This window comes from Scyliorhinus torazame, chromosome 1 (genome assembly GCF_047496885.1).
Source record: "Scyliorhinus torazame isolate Kashiwa2021f chromosome 1, sScyTor2.1, whole genome shotgun sequence".
Taxonomy (NCBI): Eukaryota; Metazoa; Chordata; class Chondrichthyes; order Carcharhiniformes; family Scyliorhinidae; genus Scyliorhinus; species Scyliorhinus torazame.
This window is the reverse complement of record NC_092707.1, coordinates 424,068,251-424,087,706: the sequence shown is the minus strand read 5'-3', so window position 1 is coordinate 424,087,706 and position 19,456 is coordinate 424,068,251. Positions and strand designations below refer to the sequence as shown.

At 66.0% G+C, this 19,456-nt stretch overlaps 1 protein-coding gene across 2 annotated transcripts in view; it reads left to right on the top strand.

Moving 5' to 3' along the window:
- The window catches only part of fdft1 (farnesyl-diphosphate farnesyltransferase 1), a 117,041-nt gene that overhangs the window by 48,656 nt on the left and 48,929 nt on the right, over positions 1-19,456 (top strand). For both annotated transcript variants that reach the window (XM_072515516.1, XM_072515509.1), the window contains exons 4-7: positions 5,538-5,666; positions 6,405-6,596; positions 6,961-7,137; positions 7,292-7,444. In XM_072515516.1, the coding sequence (XP_072371617.1) occupies positions 5,538-5,666; positions 6,405-6,596; positions 6,961-7,137; positions 7,292-7,444 (651 nt within the window). The remainder of the gene's footprint in view (positions 1-5,537; positions 5,667-6,404; positions 6,597-6,960; positions 7,138-7,291; positions 7,445-19,456) is intronic.

The window sequence follows — 19,456 nt, the reverse complement described above, 5'->3', positions numbered from 1 at the left end:
CTGACTCTCACTGAGGTACGGGTTCCTCACACACTGACTCTCACTGGGGTACGGGTTCCACACACACTGACTCTCACTGGGGTACGGGTCCCACACACACTGACTCTCACTGGGGTACGGGTCCCACACACACTGACTCTCACTGGGGTACGGGTCCCACACACACTGACTCTCACTGGGGGACGGGTTCCACACACACTGACTCTCACTGGGGTACGGGTCCCACACACACTGACTCTCACTGGGGTACGGGGCCCACACACACTGACTCTCACTGGGGTACGGGTCCCACACACACTGACTCTCACTGGGGTACGGGGCCCACACACACTGACTCTCACTGGTGCACGGGTTTCACACACACTGACTCTCACTGGGGTACGGGTCCCACACACACTGACTCTCACTGGGTTACGGGGTCCACACACACTGACTCTCACTGGGGTACGGGGTCCACACACACTGACTCTCACTGGGGTACGGGTTCCACACACACTGACTCTCACTGGAGTACGGGTTCCACACACACTGACTCTCACTGGAGTACGGGTTCCACACACACTGACTCTCACTGGGGTACGGATCCCACACACACTGACTCTCACTGGGATACGGGTCCCATACACACTGACTCTCACTGGGGTACGGGTTCCACACACACTGACTCTCACTGGAGTACGGGTTCCACACACACTGACTCTCACTGGGGTACGGGTCCCACACAAACTGACTCTCACTGGGGTACGGGTCCCACACACACTGACTCTCACTGGGGTACGTGTCCCCGCACACTGACTCTCACTGGGGTACGAGTCCCCACACACTGACTCTCACTGGTGTACGGGTCCCACACACACTGACTCTCACTGGGGTACGGGATACACAGACATTGACTCTCCCTGGGGTACGGGTCCCACACACACTGACTCTCACTGGGGTACGGGTCCCACACACACTGACTCTCACTGGGGTACGGGTCCCACACACACTGACTCTCACTGGGGTACGGGTCCCACACACACTGAATCCCACTGGGGTACGGGTCCCACACACACTGACTCTCACTGGGGTACGGGTCCCACACACACTGACTCTCACTGGGGTACGGGTTCCACACACACTGACTCTCACTGCGGTACGGGTTCCACACACACTGACTCTCACTGGGGCACGGGTTCCCCACACACTGACTCTCACTGGGGTACGGGTCCCACACACTCTGACTCTCACTGGGGTACGGGTCCCACACAAACTGACTCTCACTGGGGTATGGGTCCCACACACTCTGACTCTCACTGGGGTACGGGTCCCACACAAACTGACTCTCACTGGGGTACGGGTCCCACACACACTGACTCTCACTGGGGTACGGGTCCCACACACACTGACTCTCACTGGGGTACAGTCCCACACACACTGACTCTCACTGGGGTACGGGTCCCACACACACTGACTCTCACTGGGGTACAGGTTCCACACACACTGACTCTCACTGGGGTACGGGTCCCACACACCCACTCTCACTGGGGTACGGGCCCCACACACACTGACTCTCAATGGGGTCCGGGTTCCACACACACCGACTCTCACTGGGGTACGGGCCCCACACACACTGACTCTCACTGGGGTACGGGTTCCACACACACTGACTCTCACTGGGGCACTGGTTCCACACACTGACTCTCACTGGGGTCCGGGTTCCACACACACTGACTCTCACTGGGGTCCGGGGTCCACACACACTGACTCTCACTGGGGTACTGGCCCCACACACACTGACTCTCACTGGGGTACAGGTTCCACACACACTGACTCTCACTGGGGTACGGGTTCCACACACACTGACTCTCACTGGGGTACGGGTCCCACACACACTGACTCTCACTGGGGTATGGGTCCCGCACACACTGACTCTCACTGGGGTACGGGGTCCCACACACACTGACTCTCACTGGGGTATGGGTCCCACACACACCGACTCTCACTGGGGTACGGGTTCCACACACACTGACTCTCACTGGGGTCGGGTCCCACACACACTGACTCTCACTGGGGTACGGGTCCCACACACACTGACTCTCACTGGGGTACGGGTCCCACACTCTGACTCTCACTGAGGTACGGGTTCCACACACACTGACTCTCACTGGGGTACGGGTTCCCCACACACTGACTCTCACTGGGGTCCGGGTTCCACACACACTGACTCTCACTGGGGTACGGGTTCCACACACACTGACTCTCACTGGGGTACGGGTTCCACACACACTGACTCTCACTGTGGTACGGGTCCCACACACACTGACTCTCACTGGGGCACGGGTCCCACTCACACTGACTCTCACTGGGGTACGGGTCCCACACACACTGACTCTCACTGGGGTACGGGGCCCACACACACTGACTCTCACTGGGGTACGGGGCCCACACACACTGACTCTCACTGGTGCACGGGTTTCACACACACTGACTCTCACTGGGGTACGGGACCCACACACACTGACTCTCACTGGGTTACGGGGTCCACACACACTGACTCTCACTGGGGTACGGGGTCCACACACACTGACTCTCACTGGGGTACGGGGTCCACACACACTGACTCTCACTGGGGTACGGGTTCCACACACACTGACTCTCACTGGAGTACGGGTTCCACACACACTGACTCTCACTGGAGTACGGGTTCCACACACACTGACTCTCACTGGGGTACGGGTTCCACACACACTGACTCTCACTGGAGTACGGGTTCCACACACACTGACTCTCACTGGGGTACGGGTCCCACACAAACTGACTCTCACTGGGGTACGTGTCCCCGCACACTGACTCTCACTGGGGTACGGGTCCCCACACACTGACTCTCACTGGGGTACGGGTCCCACACACACTGACTCTCACTGGGGTACGGGATACACAGACATTGACTCTCCCTGGGGTACGGGTCCCACATACACTGACTCTCACTGGGGTACGGGTCCCACACACACTGACTCTCACTGGGGTACGGGTCCCACACACACTGACTCTCACTGGGGTACGGGTCCCACACACACTGACTCTGACTGGTGCACGGGTTTCACACACACTGACTCTCACTGGGGTACGGGGCCCACACACACTGACTCTGACTGGTGCACGGGTTTCACACACACTGACTCTCACTGGGGTACGGGTCCCACACACACTGACTCCCACTGGAGTACGGGTTCCCCACACACTGTCTCTCACTGGGGTACGGGTTCCACACACACTGACTCTCACTGGGGTACGGGTCTCACACACACTGAATCTCACTGGGGTACGGGTCCCACACACACTGACTCTCACTTGGGTATGGGTCCCACACACACCGACTCTCACTGGGGTACGGGTTCCACACACACTGACTCTCACTGGGGTCGGGTCCCACACACACTGACTCTCACTGGGGTACGGGTCCCACACACACTGACTCTCACTGGGGTACGGGTCCCACACTCTGACTCTCACTGAGGTACGGGTTCCACACACACTGACTCTCACTGGGGTACGGGTTCCCCACACACTGACTCTCACTGGGGTCCGGGTTCCACACACACTGACTCTCACTGGGGTACGGGTTCCACACACACTGACTCTCACTGGGGTACGGGTTCCACACACACTGACTCTCACTGTGGTACGGGTCCCACACACACTGACTCTCACTGGGGCACGGGTCCCACTCACACTGACTCTCACTGGGGTACGGGTCCCACACACACTGACTCTCACTGGGGTACGGGGCCCACACACACTGACTCTCACTGGGGTACGGGGCCCACACACACTGACTCTCACTGGTGCACGGGTTTCACACACACTGACTCTCACTGGGGTACGGGTCCCACACACACTGACTCTCACTGGGTTACGGGGTCCACACACACTGACTCTCACTGGGGTACGGGGTCCACACACACTGACTCTCACTGGGGTACGGGGTCCACACACACTGACTCTCACTGGGGTACGGGTTCCACACACACTGACTCTCACTGGAGTACGGGTTCCACACACACTGACTCTCACTGGAGTACGGGTTCCACACACACTGACTCTCACTGGGGTACGGGTTCCACACACACTGACTCTCACTGGAGTACGGGTTCCACACACACTGACTCTCACTGGGGTACGGGTCCCACACAAACTGACTCTCACTGGGGTACGTGTCCCCGCACACTGACTCTCACTGGGGTACGGGTCCCCACACACTGACTCTCACTGGGGTACGGGTCCCACACACACTGACTCTCACTGGGGTACGGGATACACAGACATTGACTCTCCCTGGGGTACGGGTCCCACATACACTGACTCTCACTGGGGTACGGGTCCCACACACACTGACTCTCACTGGGGTACGGGTCCCACACACACTGACTCTCACTGGGGTACGGGTCCCACACACACTGACTCTGACTGGTGCACGGGTTTCACACACACTGACTCTCACTGGGGTACGGGGCCCACACACACTGACTCTGACTGGTGCACGGGTTTCACACACACTGACTCTCACTGGGGTACGGGTCCCACACACACTGACTCCCACTGGAGTACGGGTTCCCCACACACTGTCTCTCACTGGGGTACGGGTTCCACACACACTGACTCTCACTGGGGTACGGGTCTCACACACACTGAATCTCACTGGGGTACGGGTCCCACACACACTGACTCTCACTTGGGTACGGGTCCCCCACACACCGACTCTCACTGGGGTACGGGTCCCACACACACTGACTCTCACTGGGGTACGGGTCCCACACACACTGACTCTCACTGGGGTACCGGTTCCACACACACTGACTCTCACTGGGGTACGGGTCCCACACACTCTGACTCTCACTGGGGTACGGGTTCCACACACACTGACTCTCACTGGGGTACGGGTCCCACACACACTGACTCTCACTGGGGTACGGGTCCCACACACACTGACTCTCACTGGGGTACGGGTCCCACACACACTGACTCTCACTGGGGTACGGGTCCCACACACACTGACTCTCACTGGGGTACGGGTCCCACACACACTGACTCTCACTGGGGTACGGGTTCCACACACACTGACTCTCAGTGGGGTACGGGTCCCACACACACTGACACTCACTGGGGTACGGGTTCCACACACACTGACTCTCACTGGGGTACGGGTCCCACACACACTGACTCTCACTGGGGTACGGGTTCCACACACACTGACTCTCACTGGGGTACGGGTCCCACACATACTGACTCTCACTGGGGTACGGGTCCCACACACACTGACTCTCACTGGGGTACGGGTCCCACACACACTGACTCTCACTGGGGTACGGGTCCCACACACACTGACTCTCACTGGGGTACGGGTTCCACACACACTGACTCTCACTGGAGTACGGGTCCCACACACACTGACTCTCACTGGGGTACGGGTACCACACACACTGGCTCTCACTGGGGCACGGGTTCTGTCTTTGGCCTATTTCTGATCTGGTTTCCACTATTTCTCTCTGACCCAGATATCCTTGGAGTTCCGCTCCCTGGCGAAGGTCTATCAGGATGTGATTGCAAATATCTGCCACAAAATGGGAGCTGGAATGGCTGAATTTTTGGAAAAGAAAGTTGGATCTATCAAAGACTGGGACACGGTAAGGGGGTCGCAGACTGGCTGTTGGTGAGTGTTGTGTGCGTCATGTGGAGTTACAGACAGTTGTGATGGGTGGAGAGTTGGGTGCGGTGAGTGAGGGTGGTTTGACGTTTCAATGAAGTTTGTGTTGAGGAAAGTGTTGAAAATTATGTCATTGATTGTGGGTGTGACTGGCGAGACCAGAATCTGGTGCCCAGCCCTAATTATCCTGGAACTGACGGGCGTGCCCACCATTCCCGAGGACATGAAGAGTTGACCACGACTCTATGGGTCCAGAGTCTCAGTAAGTCAGACGAGGTAAAGACGACAAATTTCCTTCCCTATCGGGCATTGGTGAACCCGTGGCGGGTTTCGAACCCTTGCACCAGAGCACGAGCCTCGCCTTCTGGTGTACTGGTCCACATTACCAGTACCCCACCATCTCCTGGCAGGTAGAGTACAGGCTGTGACAGGTATGTGTGCGTGACAGAAGAATGCAGGAACGTGAATATGAGGTGGAATATTAGCCTTATTGAAAGGTAGAAGAAGCTCAAAGGGCCAAATGTCCTCCTCCTCAGTTTGATAAGTTCCTGCACCTTGGGATAGCTTGACTGATTGTTGCAGACGGTAAGAGTGTTTGAAGATGGACGGTGATATGGTCCAGTAATGAGTAACTGAACCGTGTGCTGGATAATGGAATCAGAATGTTTCACTGTCCTGTGAACCTTCACTGATGTTCCTTCTGCTCCTTTGTTTTTAGTACTGTCACTATGTGGCAGGCCTGGTGGGGATCGGCTTGTCCCGTCTGTTCTCCGCCTCTGAGCTGGAGGACCCGGTTGTTGGGCACGACACTGAGCTGGCGAACTCCATGGGCCTCTTCCTGCAGAAAACCAACATCATTCGAGATTACTTGGAGGACCAGCAAGAAGGCCGTGAGTTCTGGCCGCAGGAGGTGAGTGTGTAGTCGGAGGGTGGGGGGCAGTTACAAGTAAGAATTGCAACTCAAATGCCGATCTGGTTTACCCTGCCTACACCACTCCCTCTGGATGTGGGGTCGGCAAAATCCTGTTTTGCTTTTCTCTCCTGTAGCCGATCTGCTCAAGTTCCGCCCTCCCAACTCTGCAAATTCTGAACCATTACCTCCTGAATTCTTTCACTGCCTGAGCTCCCCAATTCCCCCTTTCCCTCAGACTTTATCTTTCAAACTATTCCCCCAATCTTTTTTAAAAGCTGTGCTAGATCCTTGAAGATTCCTCCTTTTGTTCGGGCACAGTGTCACTGGTCCAGCTGCCGATTGTTGCCCCTGTGTGTTTCAGGTCTGGAGCAAGTATGCAGAGAAACTGTCTGACTTCACCAAACCCCAAAATATTCAGGCAGCGCTGCACTGCTTGAATGAGCTGGTAACCAACGCACTGCAGCATGTCCCAGATGTTATTAAGTACTTATCTCGCCTCCACAATCAGAGTGTCTTCAACTTCTGTGCTATACCACAGGTAGGGGTTCTCCAATCAAATACAGGTTGGTGTTTGGAGAGAGTTCTGCAGGCAAGGTCTACCTGACTCTCATCTTTCTGCTCATTTGTGTGCATTGTATCCCCATCACTCTGTACCTCGGCTATGTGTCTGACACTCTGCTTGTATATTCCAGGTGATGGCAATCGCTACGTTGGCTGCCTGTTATAACAACCCGCAGGTTTTCCGTGGTGTGGTGAAGATTCGGAAGGGTCAGGCTGTGACACTGATGTTGGAGGCGACTAATATGGAGGCTGTGAAAGGGATGATTCGGCAGTATACTCAAGTGGTGAGGATCTGACCAAACATTCTGATTTCTACTGGAGGTTGCTGTGGAATATTTTGAATCTGCCTCTAATTACAATACAGGAAGCCCCACCCCCCCTCCCAATCCCCGTCGCCCCGTCCCCATCGCAGTGTCCCCCCCTCCCCTAATCGCCCCCCCGTCCCCATCGCAGTGTCTCCCACCCTCCCCATCGCCGCTTCCCCATCGCAGTGTCCTCCCCCCCCCCCTCCCAATCCCCGTCGCCCCGTCCCCATCGCAGTGTCCTCCCCCCCCCTCCCAATCGCCCCCCCCATCCCCGTCCCCATCGCAGGGTCCCCCCCCCCCAATCGCCCCCCCGTCCCCGTCCCCATCGCAGTGTCTCCCACCCTCCCCGTCGCCGCGTCCCCGTCGCCGTGTCCCGTCCCCCCCCGTTGCCCCGTCCCCATCGCAGTGTCCTCCCCCCCCCTCCCAATCGCCCCCCCCTCCCCGTCGCCATGTTCCCCCCCCGTTGCCCTATCCCCGTTGCCGTGACCCCCCCTCCTCATCGCCCCGTCCCCATCGCCGTGTCCCCCCCCTCCCAATCGCCCCCCCATCCCCGTCCCCATCGCAGTGTCTCCCCCCTTCCCCGTCGCCGTGTCCCCCCCCCCCCTGTTGCCCTGTCCCCATCACCGTGTCACCCATCACCGTGTCACCCATCACCGTGTCCCCCCCTCCACGTCGCCACCCCTCCCCGTCGCCCCCCCTTCCCGTCGCCCCCCCTCCCCGTCGCCCCCGTCTCCCCCTCCCCCTCCTCCCGCCCCCCCCTCCCCGTCTCCCCATCGCAGTGCCCCCCCCATCCCCATCGCAGTGCCCCCCCCTCCCCATCGCAGTGTCTCCCCGTCGCCCCCTCTCCCTGTCGACCCCCCTCCCCGCACCCCCCCCATCTTCCCCCCCTCCCCGTCGCCCTCCCCCCTCCCCCTCCCCCCTCACCCTCCCCGCCCCCCCCCCGTCCCCATCGCAGTGCCCCCCGTCGCCCACTCCCCGCCCCCCCTCTCCCCGTCGCCCCGTCCCCATCACAGTGTCCCCCCCCCATCCCCGTCCCCATCGCAGTGCCCCCGTCGCCCAGTCCCCATCGCAGTGTCCCCCCCTCATCGCAGTGTCCCCACCCCCCCCTCCCCGTCGCCACGTCCCCATCGCAGTGTCCCCCCCCTCATCGCAGTGTATCCACCCCCCCCTCCCCGTCGCCGCGTCCCCATCGCAGTGTCCCCCGTCGCCACGTCCCCATCGCAGTGTCCCCCCCTCCCCGTCGTCGCGCCCCCATCGCAGTGTCCCCCCTCCCCGTCGCCGCGTCTCCATCGCAGTGCCCCCCCTCCCTGTCGCCGCGTCCCCATCGCAGTGCCCCCCCGTCGCCGTGTCCCCATCGCAGTGTCCCCCCCTCCCCGTCGCCGCGCCCCCATCGCAGTGTCCCCCCCCTCCCCGTCGCCGCGTCCCCATCGCAGTGTCCCCCCTCCCCGTCGCCGCGTCCCCATCGCAGTGCCCCCCCCCCCCCGTCGCCGCGTCCCCATCGCAGTGCCCCCCCGTCGCCGTGTCCCCATCGCAGTGTTCCCTCCCCGTCGCCGCGTCCCCATCGCAGTGTGCCCCCCTCCCCGTCACCCCGTCCCCATCGCAGTGTTCCCCCCCCTCCCCATCGCCGCGTCCCCATCGCAGTGTCCCCCCCCCTCCACGTCGCCTCGCACCCATCACAGTGTCCGACCCTCCCCCTCCCCCCTCCCCCCTCCTCCCCGCCCCCCCCTCCCCGTCCCCATCGCAGTGCCCCCTGTCGCCCACTCCCCGCCCCCCCCTCCCCGTCGCTCCGTCCCCATCGCAGTGGCCCCCCCCATCCCCGTCCCCATCGCAGTGCCCCCGTCGACCCGTCCCCATCGCAGTGTCCCCCCCCTCCCCGTCCCCATCGCAGTGTCCCTCCCCGTCCCTATCGCAGTGTTCCCCACTCCATGTCGCCCCCTCCCCGTCGCCCCGTCCCCATCGCAGTGTCCCCCCCTCCCCGTCGCCACGTCCCCATCGCAGTGTCCCCCCCTCATCGCAGTGTGTCCACCCCCCCCTCCCCGTCGCCGCGTCCCCATCGCAGTGTCCCCCCCTCCCCGTCGCCGCGTCCCCATCGCAGTGTCCCCCCCTCATCGCAGTGTGTCCACCCCCCCCTCCCCGTCGCCGCGTCCCCATCGCAGTGTCCCCCCCTCATCGCAGTGTGTCCACTCCCCGTCGCCGCGTCCCCATCGCAGTGTCCCTTCCTCCCCGTCGCCGCGTCCCCATCGCAGTGTCCCCCCCCTCCCCGTCGCCCCGTCCCCATCGCAGTGTCCCCCCCTCCCCGTCGCCACGTCCCCATCGCAGTGTCCCCCCCTCATCGCAGTGTGTCCACCCCCCCTCCCCGTCGCCGCGTCCCCATCGCAGTGTCCCCCCCTCCCCGTCGCCGCGTCCCCATCGCAGTGTCCCCCCCCTCCCCGTCGCCGCGCCCCCATCGCAGTGCCCCCCCCTCCCCATCGCCGCATCCCCATCGCAGTGTCCCCCCCTCCCCGTCGCCGCGTCCCCATCGCAGTGCCCCCCCCTCCCCGTCGCCGCGTCCCCATCGCAGTGCCCCCCCGTCGCCGCGTCCCCATCGCAGTGTTTCCCACCCCTCCCCGTCGCCGTGTCCCCATCGCAGTGTTCCCCCCCTCCCCGTCGCCCCGTCCCCATCGCAGTGTTCCCCCCCCTCCCCGTCGCCGCGTCCCCATCGCAGTGTCCCCCCCTCCCCGTCGCCTCGCCCCCATCACAGTGTCCGCCCCCTCCCCCTCCCGCACCCTCCTCCCCGCCCCTCCCCTCCCTGTCCCCATCGCAGTGCCCCCCGTCGCCCACCTCCCCGCCCCCCCCTCCCCGTCGCCCCGTCCCCATCGCAGTGTCCCCCCCCATCCCCGTCCCCATCGCAGTGCCCCCGTCGCCCCGTCTCCATCGCAGTGTCCCCCCTCCTCCCCGTCCCCATCGCAGTGTCTCCCCCTCCCCGTCCCCATCGCAGTGTTCCCCCCTCTCCCCGTCGCCACGTCCCCATCGCAGTGTCCCCCCCCTCCCCGTCGCCACGTCCCCATCGCAGTGTCCCCCCCCCTCCCCGTCGCCGCGTCCCCATCGCAGTGTCCCCCCCCTCCCCGTCGCCGCGTCCCCATCGCAGTGCCCCCCCTTCCCCGTCGCCGCGTCCCCATCGCAGTGCCCCCCCCGTCGCCGCGTCCCCATCGCAGTGTTCCCCCCCTCCCCGTCGCCCCGTCCCCATCGCAGTGTTCCCCCCCTCCCCGTCGCCGCGTCCCCATCGCAGTGTCCCCCCCCCTCCCCGTCGCCCCGTCCCCATCGCAGTGTTCCCCCCCCCCCGTCGCCGCGTCCCCATCGCAGTGTTCCCCCCCCTCCCCCGTCGCCCCGTCCCCATCGCAGTGTTCCCTCCCCGTCGCCGCGTCCCCATCGCAGTGTCCCCCCCCTCCCCGTCGCCCCGTCCCCATCGCAGTGTTCCCTCCCCGTCGCCGCGTCCCCATCGCAGTGTCCCCCCCCTCCCCGTCGCCGCGTCCCCATCGCAGTGCCCCCCCCGTCGCCACGTCCCCATCGCAGTGTTCCCACCCTTCCCCGTCGCCGCGTCCCCATCGCAGTGTTCCCCCCCCTCCCCGTCGCCCCGTCCCCATCGCAGTGTTCCCCCCCCGTTGGCGTGCCCCCATCGCAGTGTCCCCCCCCCATCGCAGTGTTCCGCCCCCCCCCTCCCCGTCGTCCCGTCCCCATCGCCGCGCCCCCATCGCAGTGTCCCCGTCCCCCCCGTCGCCGCGCCCCCATCGCAGTGTCCCCCCGCCATCGCAGTGTCCCCCCCCCCTCCCCGTCGCCGCGCCCCCATCACAGTGTCCGCCCCCTCCCCATCGCCCCGTCCCCCATCGCAGTGTCTCCCCCCCCCCCTCCCCGTCGCCATGTCCCCATCACAGTGTCCCCCCCTCCCCGTTATCGCGCCCCCATCGCAATGGCCCCCCCCCCATCCCCGTCCCCATCGCAGTGCCCCCGTCGACCCGTCCCCATCGCAGTGTCCCCCCCCTCCCCGTCCCCATCGCAGTGTCCCTCCCCGTCCCTATCGCAGTGTTCCCCCCTCCATGTCGCCCCCTCCCCGTCGCCCCGTCCCCATCGTAGTGTCCCCCCCTCCCCGTCGCCCCGTCCCCATCGCAGTGTTCCCTCCCCGTCGCCGCATCCCCATCGCAGTGTCCCCCCCTCATCGCAGTGTGTCCACTCACCGTCGCCCGCGTCCCCATCGCAGTGTCCCCCCCTCCCCGTCGCCGCGTCCCCATCGCAGTGTCCCCCCCCCTCCCCGTCGCCGCGCCCCCATCGCAGTGCCCCCCCCTCCCCGTCGCCGCATCCCCATCGCAGTGTCCCCCCTCCCCGTCGCCGCGTCCCCATCGCAGTGCCCCCCCCTCCCCGTCGCCGCGTCCCCTTCGCAGTGCCCCCCCCGTCGCCGCGTCCCATCGCACTGTTCCCACCCCTCCCCGTCGCCGTGTCCCCATCGCAGTGTTCCCCCCCTCCCGTCGCCCCGTCCCCATCGCAGTGTTCCCCCCCTCCCCGTCGCCGCGTCCCCATCGCAGTGTCCCCCCCTCCCCGTCGCCTCGCCCCCATCACAGTGTCCGCCCCCTCCCCTCCCCCCCCCCCCCCTCCTCCCCGCCCATCCCGCCCTCCCTGTCCCCCATCGCAGTGCCCCCCGTCGCCCACTCCCCGCCCCCCCCTCCCCGTCGCCCCGTCCCATCGCAGTGTCCCCCCCCATCCCCGTCCCAATCGCAGTGCCCCCGTCGCCCCGTCCCCATCGCAGTGTCCCCCCCCTCCCCGTCCCCATCGCAGTGTCTCCCCCTCCCCCGTCCCCATCGCAGTGTTCCCCCCCTCCCCGTCGCCACGTCCCCATCGCAGTGTCCCCCCCTCCCCGTCGCCACGTCCCCATCGCAGTGTCCCCCCCCCTCCCCGTCGCCGCGTCCCCATCGCAGTGTCCCCCCCCTCCCCGTCGCCGCGTCCCCATCGCAGTGCCCCCCCTCCCCGTCGCCGCGTCCCCATCGCAGTGCCCCCCCTCCCCGTCGCCCCGTCCCCATCGCAGTGCCCCCCCCCGTCGCCGCGTCCCCATCGCAGTGTTCCCCCCCTCCCCGTCGCCGCATCCCCATCGCAGTGTTCCCCCCCCGTTGGCGCGACCCCATCGCAGTGTCCCCCCCCCATCGCAGTGTTCCACCCCCCCCCTCCCCGTCGTCCCGTCCCCATCGCCGCGCCCCCCATCGCAGTGTCCCCGTCCCCCCCGCCGCCGCGCCCCCATCGCAGTGTCCCCCCGCCATCGCAGTGTCCCCCCCCCTCCCCGCCGCCGCGCCCCCATCACAGTGCCCGCCCCCTCCCCGTCGCCGCGTCCCCATCGCAGTGCCCCCCCTCCCCGTCGCCGCGTCCCCATCGCAGTGCCCCCCCCCGTCGCCGCGTCCCCATCGCAGTGTTCCCCCCCCTCCCCGTCGCCGCATCCCCATCGCAGTGTTCCCCCCCCGTTGGCGCGACCCCATCGCAGTGTCCCCCCCCCCATCGCAGTGTTCCGCCCCCCCCCTCCCCGTCGTCCCGTCCCCATCGCCGCGCCCCCATCGCAGTGTCCCCGTCCTCCCGTCGCCGCGCCCCCATCGCAGTGTCCCCCCGCCATCGCAGTGTCCCCCCCCTCCCCGTCGCCGCGCCCCCATCACAGTGCCCGCCCCCTCCCATCGCCCCGTCCCCATCGCAGTGTCTCCCCCCCCCTCCCCGTCGCCATGTCCCCATCACAGTGTCCCCCCCTCTCAGTTATCGCGCCCCCATCGCAGTGTCCCCCCTCCTCCCCATCGCAGTGTCGCCCCCCCCGTTGCTGCGTCCCCATCGCAGTGTTCCCTCCCCGTCGCCGCGTCCCCATCGCAGTGCCCCCCCTCCCCGTCGCCGCGTCCCCATCGCAGTGCCCCCCCCCTCCCCATCGCCGCGCCCCCCATCACAGTGTCCGCCCCCTCCCCATCGCCCCGTCCCCATCGCAGTGTCTCCCCCCCCCCCCTCCCCGTCGCCATGTCCCCATCACAGTGTTCCCCCCCTCCCCGTTATCGCGCCCCCATCGCAGTGTCCCCCCCCCGTTGCTGCGTCCCCATCGGAGTGTTCCGCCCCCCCCTCCCTGTCGTCCCGTCCCCATCGCCGCGCCCCCACCGCAGTGTCGTCGTCCCTCCCGTCGCCGCGCCCCCATCGCAGTGTCCCCCCCCCCCCCCATCGCAGTGTTCTGCCCCCCTCCCAGTCGTCCCGTCCCCATCGCCGCGCCCCCCATCGCAGTGTCGTCCCCCCCCCCGTTGCCGCGTCCCCATCGCAGTGTCCCCCCCCCCCCGTTGGCGCACCCCATCGCAGTGTCCCCCCCATCGCAGTATTCCGCGCCCCCCTCCCCGTCGTCCCGTCCCCATCGCCGCGCCCCCATCGCAGTGTCCCCCCCCCGCCATCGCAGTGTTCCGCCCCCCGTCGTCCCGTCCCATCGCCGCGCCCCCATCGCAGTGTTCCCCCCCCCCCCGCCGCCGCGCCCCCATCGCAATGTCCCCCCCCCCTTCCCATCACAGTGTTCCGCCTCCGTCGCCCCGTCCCTGTCGCCGCGCCCCATCGCAGTGTTCCCTCCCCCGCCCCGTCGCCCCGTCCCCGTCGCCGCGCCCCCATCGCAGTGTTCCCCCCTCCCCGTCGCTGCGGTCCCCATCGCAGTGTTCCCCCCCCTCCCCGTCGCCGCGCCCCCATCGCAGTGTCCCCCCCTCCCCATCGCAGTGTTCCGCCCCCCCCTCCCCGTCGCCCCGTCCCCATCGCCGCGTCCCCATCGCCGTGTTCCCCCCCTCCCCGTCGCTGCGTCCCCATCGCAGTGTTCCCCCCCTCCCCGTCGCCGCGCCCCCATCGCAGTGTCCCCCCCTCCCCATCGCAGTGTTCCGCCCCCCCTCCCCGTCGCCCCGTCCCATCGCCGCGCCCCCATCGCAGTGTTCCCCCCTGTCGCCGCGCCCCCATCGCAGTGTTCCCTCCCCGTCGCCGCGCTCCCATCGCAGTGTCCCCCCCCTTCCCATCACAGTGTTCCGCCCCCCCCCCCCCGTCGCCCCGTCCCCATCGCCGCGCCCCCCATCGCATTGTTCCCCCCTGTCGCCGCGCCCCCATCGCAGTGTTCCCTCCCCGTCGCTGCGCCCCCATCGCAGTGACCCCCCCCTTCCCATCACAGTGTTCCGCTCCCCCCTCCCCGTCGCCCCGTCCCCATCGCCGTGCCCCCATCGCAGTGTTCCCTCCCGCTCCCCATCCCCATCGCCGCGCCCCCATCGCAGTGTTCCCCCCCCTCCCCGTCGCCCCGTCCCCGTCGCCGCGCCCCCATCGCAGTGTTCCCCCCCTCCCCATCGCCGTGCCCCCATCGCAGTGTCCCCCCCTTCCCATCACAGTGTTCCACCCCCCCTCACCGTCGCCGCCCCCTCACCCCGTCGCCGCGCCCCCATCGCGGAACAAAGCCGCCTGGTGTCGCCGTGTGGAACAAAGCCGCCCGGTGTCGGCACGTGGAACAAAGCCGCCCGGTGTCGCCGTGTGGAACAAAGCCGCCCGGTGTCGCCGTGTGGAACAAAGCCGCCCGGTGTCGCCGTGTGGAACAAAGCCGCCCGGTGTCGCCGTGCGGAACGAAGCCGCCCGGTGTCGCCGTGTGGAACAAAGCCGCCCGGTGTCGCCGTGTGGAACAAAGCCGCCCGGTGTCGCCGTGTGGAACAAAGCCGCCCGGTGTCGCCGTGTGGAACAAAGCCGCCCGGTGTCGCCGTGTGGAACAAAGCCGCCCGGTGTCGCCGTGTGGAACAAAGCCGCCCGGTGTCGCCGTGTGGAACAAAGCCGCCCGGTGTCGCCGTGTGGAACAAAGCCGCCCGGTGTCGCCGTGTGGAACAAAGCCGCCCGGTGTCGCCGTGTGGAACAAAGCCGCCCGGTGTCGCCGTGTGGAACAAAGCCGCCCGGTGTTGCCGCGTGGAACAAAGCCGCCCGGTGTCGCCGTGTGGAACAAAGCCGCCCGGTGTCGGTGCGTGGAACAAAGCCGCCCGGAGTCGCCGTGTGGAACAAAGCCGCCCGGTGTCGCCGTGTGGAACAAAGCCGCCCGGTGTCGGCGCGTGGAACAAAGCCGCCCGGTGTCGCCGTGTGGAACAAACCCGCCCGGCGACGCCGTGTGGAACAAAGCCGCCCGGAGTCGCCGTGTGGAACAAAGCCGCCCGGTGTCGCCGTGTGGAACAAAGCCGCCCGGTGTCGGCGCGTGGAACAAAGCCGCCCGGTGTCGCCGTGTGGAACAAACCCGCCCGGCGACGCCGTGTGGAACAAAGCCGCCCGGTGTCGGCACGTGGAACAAAGCCGCCCGGTGTCGGCACGTGGAACAAAGCCGCCCGGCGTCGGCGTGTGGAACAAAGCCGCCCGGTGTCGGCGTGTGGAACAAAGCCGCCCGGCGTCGGCGTGTGGAACAAAGCCGCCCGGCGTCGGCGTGTGGAACAAAGCCGCCCGGCGTCGGCACGTGGAACAAAGCCGCCCGGTGTCGGTGTGTGGAACAAAGCCGCCCGGTGTCGGCGTGTGGAACAAAGCCGCCCGGTGTCGCCGTGTGGAACAAAGCCGCCCGGTGTCGGCACGTGGAACAAAGCCGCCCGGTGTCGGCACGTGGAACAAAGCCGCCCGGCGTCGGCGTGTGGAACAAAGCCGCCCGGCGTCGGCGTGTGGAACAAAGCCGCCCGGCGTCGGCGTGTGGAACAAAGCCGCCCGGCGACGCCGTGTGGAACAAAGCCGCCCGGTGTCGGCGTGTGGAACAAAGCCGCCCGGTGTCGCCGTGTGGAACAAAGCCGCCCGGTGTCGGCGTGTGGAACAAAGCCGCCCGGCGACGCCGTGTGGAACAAAGCCGCCCGGTGTCGGCACGTGGAACAAAGCCGCCCGGTGTCGCTGTGTGGAACAAAGCCGCCCGGTGTCGGCGTGTGGAACAAAGCCGCCCGGTGTCGGCACGTGGAACAAAGCCGCCCGGTGTCGCTGTGTGGAACAAAGCCGCCCGGTGTCGGCACGTGGAACAAAGCCGCCCGGTGTCGCTGTGTGGAACAAAGCCGCCCGGTGTCGGCGTGTGGAACAAAGCCGCCCGGTGTCGGCGTGTGGAACAAAGCCGCCCGGTGTCGCCGTGTGGAACAAAGCCGCCCGGTGTCGGCACGTGTGGAACAAAGCCGCCCGGTGTCGCCGTGTGGAACAAAGCCGCCCGGTGTCGCCGTGTGGAACAAAGCCGCCCGGTGTCGCCGTGTGGAACAAAGCCGCCCGGTGTCGGCACGTGTGGAACAAAGCCGCCCGGTGTCGCCGTGTGGAACAAAGCCGCCCGGTGTCGCCGTGTGGAACAAAGCCGCCCGGTGTCGCCGTGTGGAACAAAGCCGCCCGGTGTCGCCGTGTGGAACAAAGCCGCCCGGTGTCGCCGTGTGGAACAAAGCCGCCCGGTGTCGGCACGTGGAACAAAGCCGCCCGGCGTCGGCGTGTGGAACAAAGCCGCCCGGTGTCGCCGTGTGGAACAAAGCCGCCCGGTGTCGGCGCGTGGAACAAAGCCGCCCGGTGTCGCCGTGTGGAACAAAGCCGCCCGGTGTCGCCGTGTGGAACAAAGCCGCTCGGTGTCGCCGTGTGGAACAAAGCCGCCCGGTGTCGCCGTGTTGTACAAAGCCGCTCGGTGTCGGCGTGTGGAACAAAGCCGCCCGGTGTCGCCGTGTGGAACAAAGCCGCTCGGTGTCGGCGTGTGGAACAAAGCCGCCCGGTGTCGCCGTGTGGAACAAAGCCGCCCGGTGTCGGCGTGTGGAACAAAGCCGCTCGGTGTCGGCACGTGGAACAAAGCCGCCCGGTGTCGCCGTGTGGAACAAAGCCGCTCGGTGTCGGCGTGTGGAACAAAGCCGCCCGGTGTCGCCGTGTGGAACAAAGCCGCCCGGTGTCGGCACGTGGAACAAAGCCGCCCGGTGTCGCCGTGTGGAACAAAGCCGCCCGGTGTCGCCGTGTGGAACAAACCCGCCCGGCGACGCCATGTGGAACAAAGCCGCCCGGTGTCGGCACGTGGAACAAAGCCGCCCGGTGTCGCCGTGTGGAACAAAGCCGCCCGGTGTCGCCGTGTGGAACAAACCCGCCCGGCGACGCCATGTGGAACAAAGCCGCCCGGTGTCGCCGTGTGGAACAAACCCGCCCGGCGACGCCATGTGGAACAAAGCCGCCCGGTGTCGGCACGTGGAACAAAGCCGCCCGGTGTCGCCGTGTGGAACAAAGCCGCCCGGTGTCGCCGTGTGGAACAAAGCCGCCCGGTGTCGCCGTGTGGAACAAAGCCGCCCGGTGTCGGCGCGTGGAACAAAGCCGCCCGGTGTCGCCGTGTTGTACAAAGCCGCCCGGTGTCGGCACGTGGAACAAAGCCGCCCGGTGTCGCCGTGTTGTACAAAGCCGTTCTCTGGGTGGAGCATCGCCGTCGCAGAGAAGCTGGCCCGAGGTGGTGGCCGTGGAATTCGCTAACCACATGGAGGTGATGAGGAAGGAGATGACGGCGGTGATGAAGGTGCTGGTGGAGGAGGCGATTGCCCCGGTGAGGGCAGTGGTGTCGAGGGCATCGCCTGAGGTGCGGGAGCAAGGTGAGACATTGAAGGGAGTGGAAGAGGCCTTGTCACAACACAGCGATCAGATCACCTCGATGGGTGAGGAGCTGCGGAGGGTGGTGGAGACCAACAAGGGTCTGCGAGGCAAAGTGGAGGAAAACAGATCCAGGTGGCAGAATCTGAGGATCGTGGGTATGCCCGGCGGGCCCGTGGCCGACGGAGTATTTTGCCGCGATGTTGGTGGAGCTGTTGAGGGAGGGAGAAGATCCCTCTCAGTACGAACTGGATCGGGCTCATCGGTCGCTGAGGTCTAAACCGAAGGCAAATGAGCCACCAAGGGCGGCAATAATTTGTTTTCACAGGCTCCACGTGAAGGAGAAGGTCCTGAGTTGGGTGAAGAAGAAGCAGGAGGTGCAGTGGGCTGGAGCTGGTGTACGTATTTACCAGGGCGTAACCGTGGAGTTGGCGAGGAGGCGGGCGGCCTTCGGCTGTATAACAGCGGGGTGAGGTGCAGCATAGTGCACCCAGATACGTTGAGGGAGACCTACAACTCCAAAGACTTTTATTTTGAGACGGTGGAAGCAGCGGAGGCGTTTGTGACGGTAGAAGGACTGGGGCAGAAGTGAGAAATGGGACTGAGGGTAGGGGAGAGGGTGCAAGAGTGTATGTAGTTCTTTTTTTAAAAAAATTCATGTTGTTAATTGTGATTTAAGGGTGTGAAGTGGCCTGTTTGGGAAGGGCAGGAGTTGGGATTTTCGTACTAGGTTTGTTTGTTTGAAGGGAATTAGGATGAAGCAGGGATTCTCCAATTCATGGGATTGGTTGCCATTGAGCACGGTGGGGCAGGGGGGAGGGGCCATTGAGCACGGTGGGGCAGGGGGGAGGGGCCATTGAGCACGGTGGGGCAGGGGGGAGGGGCCATTGAGCACGGTGGGGCAGGGGGGAGGGGCCATTGTGCACGGTGGGGGAGGGGCCATTGACCACGGGGGGGCTGGGGCTATTGTGCACGGTGGGGAGGGGCCATTGAGCGCGGTAGGGTGGGGGAGGGGCTATTGTGCACGGTGGGGCAGGGGGAGGGGCCATTGAGCACGGCGGGGTGGGGGAGGGGCTCTTGTGCACGGTGGTGCAGGGGGAGGGGCCATTGACCACGGGGGGGTGGGGCTATTGTGCACGGTGGGGAGGGGCCATTGAGCACGACTGGGTGGGGGAGGGGCTATTGTGCACGGTGGTGCAGGGGGAGGGGCCATTGAGCGCGGTGGGGCAGGGGGTGGAGCCATTGAGCACAGTGGGGCAGGGGGAGGGGCCATTGAGCACGGTGGGGCGGGGGAGGGGCCATTGAGCACGGTGGGGCAGGGGGGAGGGGCCATTGAGCACGGTGGGGCAGGGGGGAGGGGCCATTGAGCACGGTGGGGCAGGGGGGAGGGGCCATTGAGCACGGTGGGGCAGGGGG